Source organism: Aquarana catesbeiana, linkage group LG07 (genome assembly GCF_042186555.1).
Source record: "Aquarana catesbeiana isolate 2022-GZ linkage group LG07, ASM4218655v1, whole genome shotgun sequence".
Classification (NCBI taxonomy): Eukaryota; Metazoa; Chordata; class Amphibia; order Anura; family Ranidae; genus Aquarana; species Aquarana catesbeiana.
In genome coordinates, this window is record NC_133330.1 from 7,758,193 (window position 1) to 7,760,843 (window position 2,651).

At 39.2% G+C, this 2,651-nt stretch overlaps 1 protein-coding gene across 1 annotated transcript; it reads right to left on the minus strand.

The window, feature by feature from the left end:
• Window positions 1-217: 217 nt before the first annotated feature.
• LOC141102351 (olfactory receptor 8H1-like) lies at window positions 218-1,156 on the minus strand. The gene has a single exon (XM_073591305.1). The coding sequence runs from the start codon at window positions 1,154-1,156 to the stop codon at window positions 218-220; it is 939 nt and encodes a 312-aa protein (XP_073447406.1).
• Window positions 1,157-2,651: the final 1,495 nt, after the last annotated feature.

A 2,651-nucleotide genomic window follows, 5' to 3' on the forward strand; every position in this document is an offset into this window, starting at 1 on the left:
GAAGAAGCATGAAGAGACCAAGAAATAAGAGATAGACAGCGGACATTTTGGTATCTTGGAAGAAGCACCAAGTTTTTCACCAGAACTGTTGTAAGACAGATCAGGTTCTTCACAGAGAAAAGAAGCGTGTTGATAATTTGGGAGAAAATGACCAGTAGGTTCATCACGGTGTTGGTAAGAAAAGGGCTGCAAAATGACAGGAGAAATGGACAGATTGTCACACTGAATCATTTTTATGTTTTGTGATTCGGATCAGCGCATTCTTCACGTCTTTGTTCCTTAAACTATATATTAGAGGATTCAGCATGGGAGCAACAGCTGCATACATCACCGAGAACGTTTGGTCCAATTCACTGGAATACTGTGAGGTGGGCTTCATATACATAAAGAGAATGGTTCCATAGAACATAAAAAGGACCATCAGGTGGGACGTACAAGTTGAGAAGGTTTTTCTTCTACTGCTGGCTGACATGCGTAAAACAATTTTTATTATCCTTATATAAGAGCTCATGCTAAGCAAGAGAGGGCAGAGTCCAAGAACAATAACTTCTACATAAATAAGGGCATCAAATCTGGTATCGGGACAGGAGATTTGCGCCAGGGCCTTGACGTTGCAGAAAAACTGTTGAATTTTATTTGAGTAGCACAAAGGCAAAGTGGAGGCAAAAAACGTGACCAGAGCAGAATTGACGCAACCAGGAATCCAGATTCCAAACAAAAGCAGGACCAAGTTTCTTCTATTCATGATGAGGTGATATTGTAAAGGGTTACATATAGCAATGTAGCGATCATAGGCCATGGAAGATAATAAAATGACCTCAATGCTGCCTACAAAGGTGAAAAAGAACATCTGGGTGAAACACTGTACAAAGGATATTGCGTTATCTCCAGTAAGTAGCATGTCCATCAGTTTTGGCAAAGTGACGGAGGTGTAACTGATGTCTACGAAGGACAGATTGCACAAGAAGAAGTACATTGGGGTGTGTAAGTGAACGTCTGCGCAGGTTACAGTTATTATAATTAGATTTCCCAGTAATCCGATTAAATATATAAATAGAAACACAACAAAAAGGAGAGGCTGCTTTTCATGGTCGCTAAAGAACGCTAAGATCTGAAAGTCTTTAGTGGTCGTCTCGTTATCCAGAAGGTTTGTCATCTTCTAAAAAAAAAAAAAAATATGGAAACAACATTCAGGGGATAATTCAAATACAAACACAAAAATGTTTAAAATATGTCAGTTATTTTTTTTTATAAGGAATCTACAGTGTATTTTTCCTGAGCATGTGTTTGAGTTTTAATGCATTCTTTGCCTTTCACATTTTAATTTTTTTATTTTTATTTCACTTATCTTAATGATGGTCAGATTTGTAGATCCTCACACTAGACTGGGTCGGATAATGCAATTAGCATCCTTTCTAATATACTACAGAGACAAACCTAGTGACTTTGCACTGCAGCCAAAGAAAAAACATAGGTTGGTGTTGACCCCTCAATTCGTTAACATTTAGGGGCCTATTTATAAAACATTTGTAGCACGAAAGTCAGAAACATTCATGCAAACTGCACTGAAGTTCTCTTTGACTAGATTAAAAGAGAAGTATGGCCAAAGATTTTTGTGACCATACTTCTCTTGTGAGTCACCGATAGGGTTGCACCGGCACCGTTATCGGTATCGGTGCTGGTACTAAGCATTTGCACGATATCTGAAATACCTGAAACTGACACTTTCAGGCTCGGTTCTTTCAGCTGTCAGTGGAATTCCCCCATTAACAGCTGAAATGTAAATAAAAACCAAAAAAAAGGGCAATTATCGTTTGTTAACTGCTTCAGCCCCGGAAGATTTTACCCCCTACCTGACGCACTTTTTGCGATTCGCACTGCGTCGCTTTAACTGACAGTTGCGCGGTCGTGCGACATTGCTCCCAAACAAAATTGACGTCCTTTTTTCCCCACAAATAGATCTTTCTTTTGGTGGTATTTGATCACCTCCGCGTTTTTTTTATTTTGTGCTTTAAACAAAAAAGTGCGACAATTTTGAAAAAAAAAGAAATATTTTTAACTTTTTGCTATAATAAATATCCCCAAAAAATATATAATTTTTTTTTTTCCTCAGTTTAGGCCGATACGTATTCTTCTACATATTTTTGGTAAAAAAAAATCTAAATAAGCGTTTATTGATTGGTTTGCGCAAAAGTTATAGCGTCTACAAAATGGAGGACAGTTTTATGGCATTTTTATTAATAATTTTTTTTTTTACTAGTAATCAGTAAGTTTTATCGTGACTGCGACATTATGGCGGACAGATCGGACACTTTTGGCGCTATTTTAGGACCATTCACATTTATACAGCAATCAGTGTGATTAAAAATGCATTGATTACTGTGTAAATGTGCAGTGAAGGGGGTTAACCAGGAGGGGGCGCTGCAGGGGTTAAGTGTGTCCTAGGGAGTGATTCTAACTATGGAGGGGAGGGGCTACGTGTGACACGACATTGATCACCGCTCCCGATTACAGGGAGCTGTGATCAGTGTCAGTGTCACTAGGCAGAACGGGGAAATGCTTGTTTACATTAGCATTTCCCCGTTCTTGAGCTCTGTGAGACGATCACGGGTATCCCGGGATCACACTCACGGAGCTCGCGGCAGGGTCGC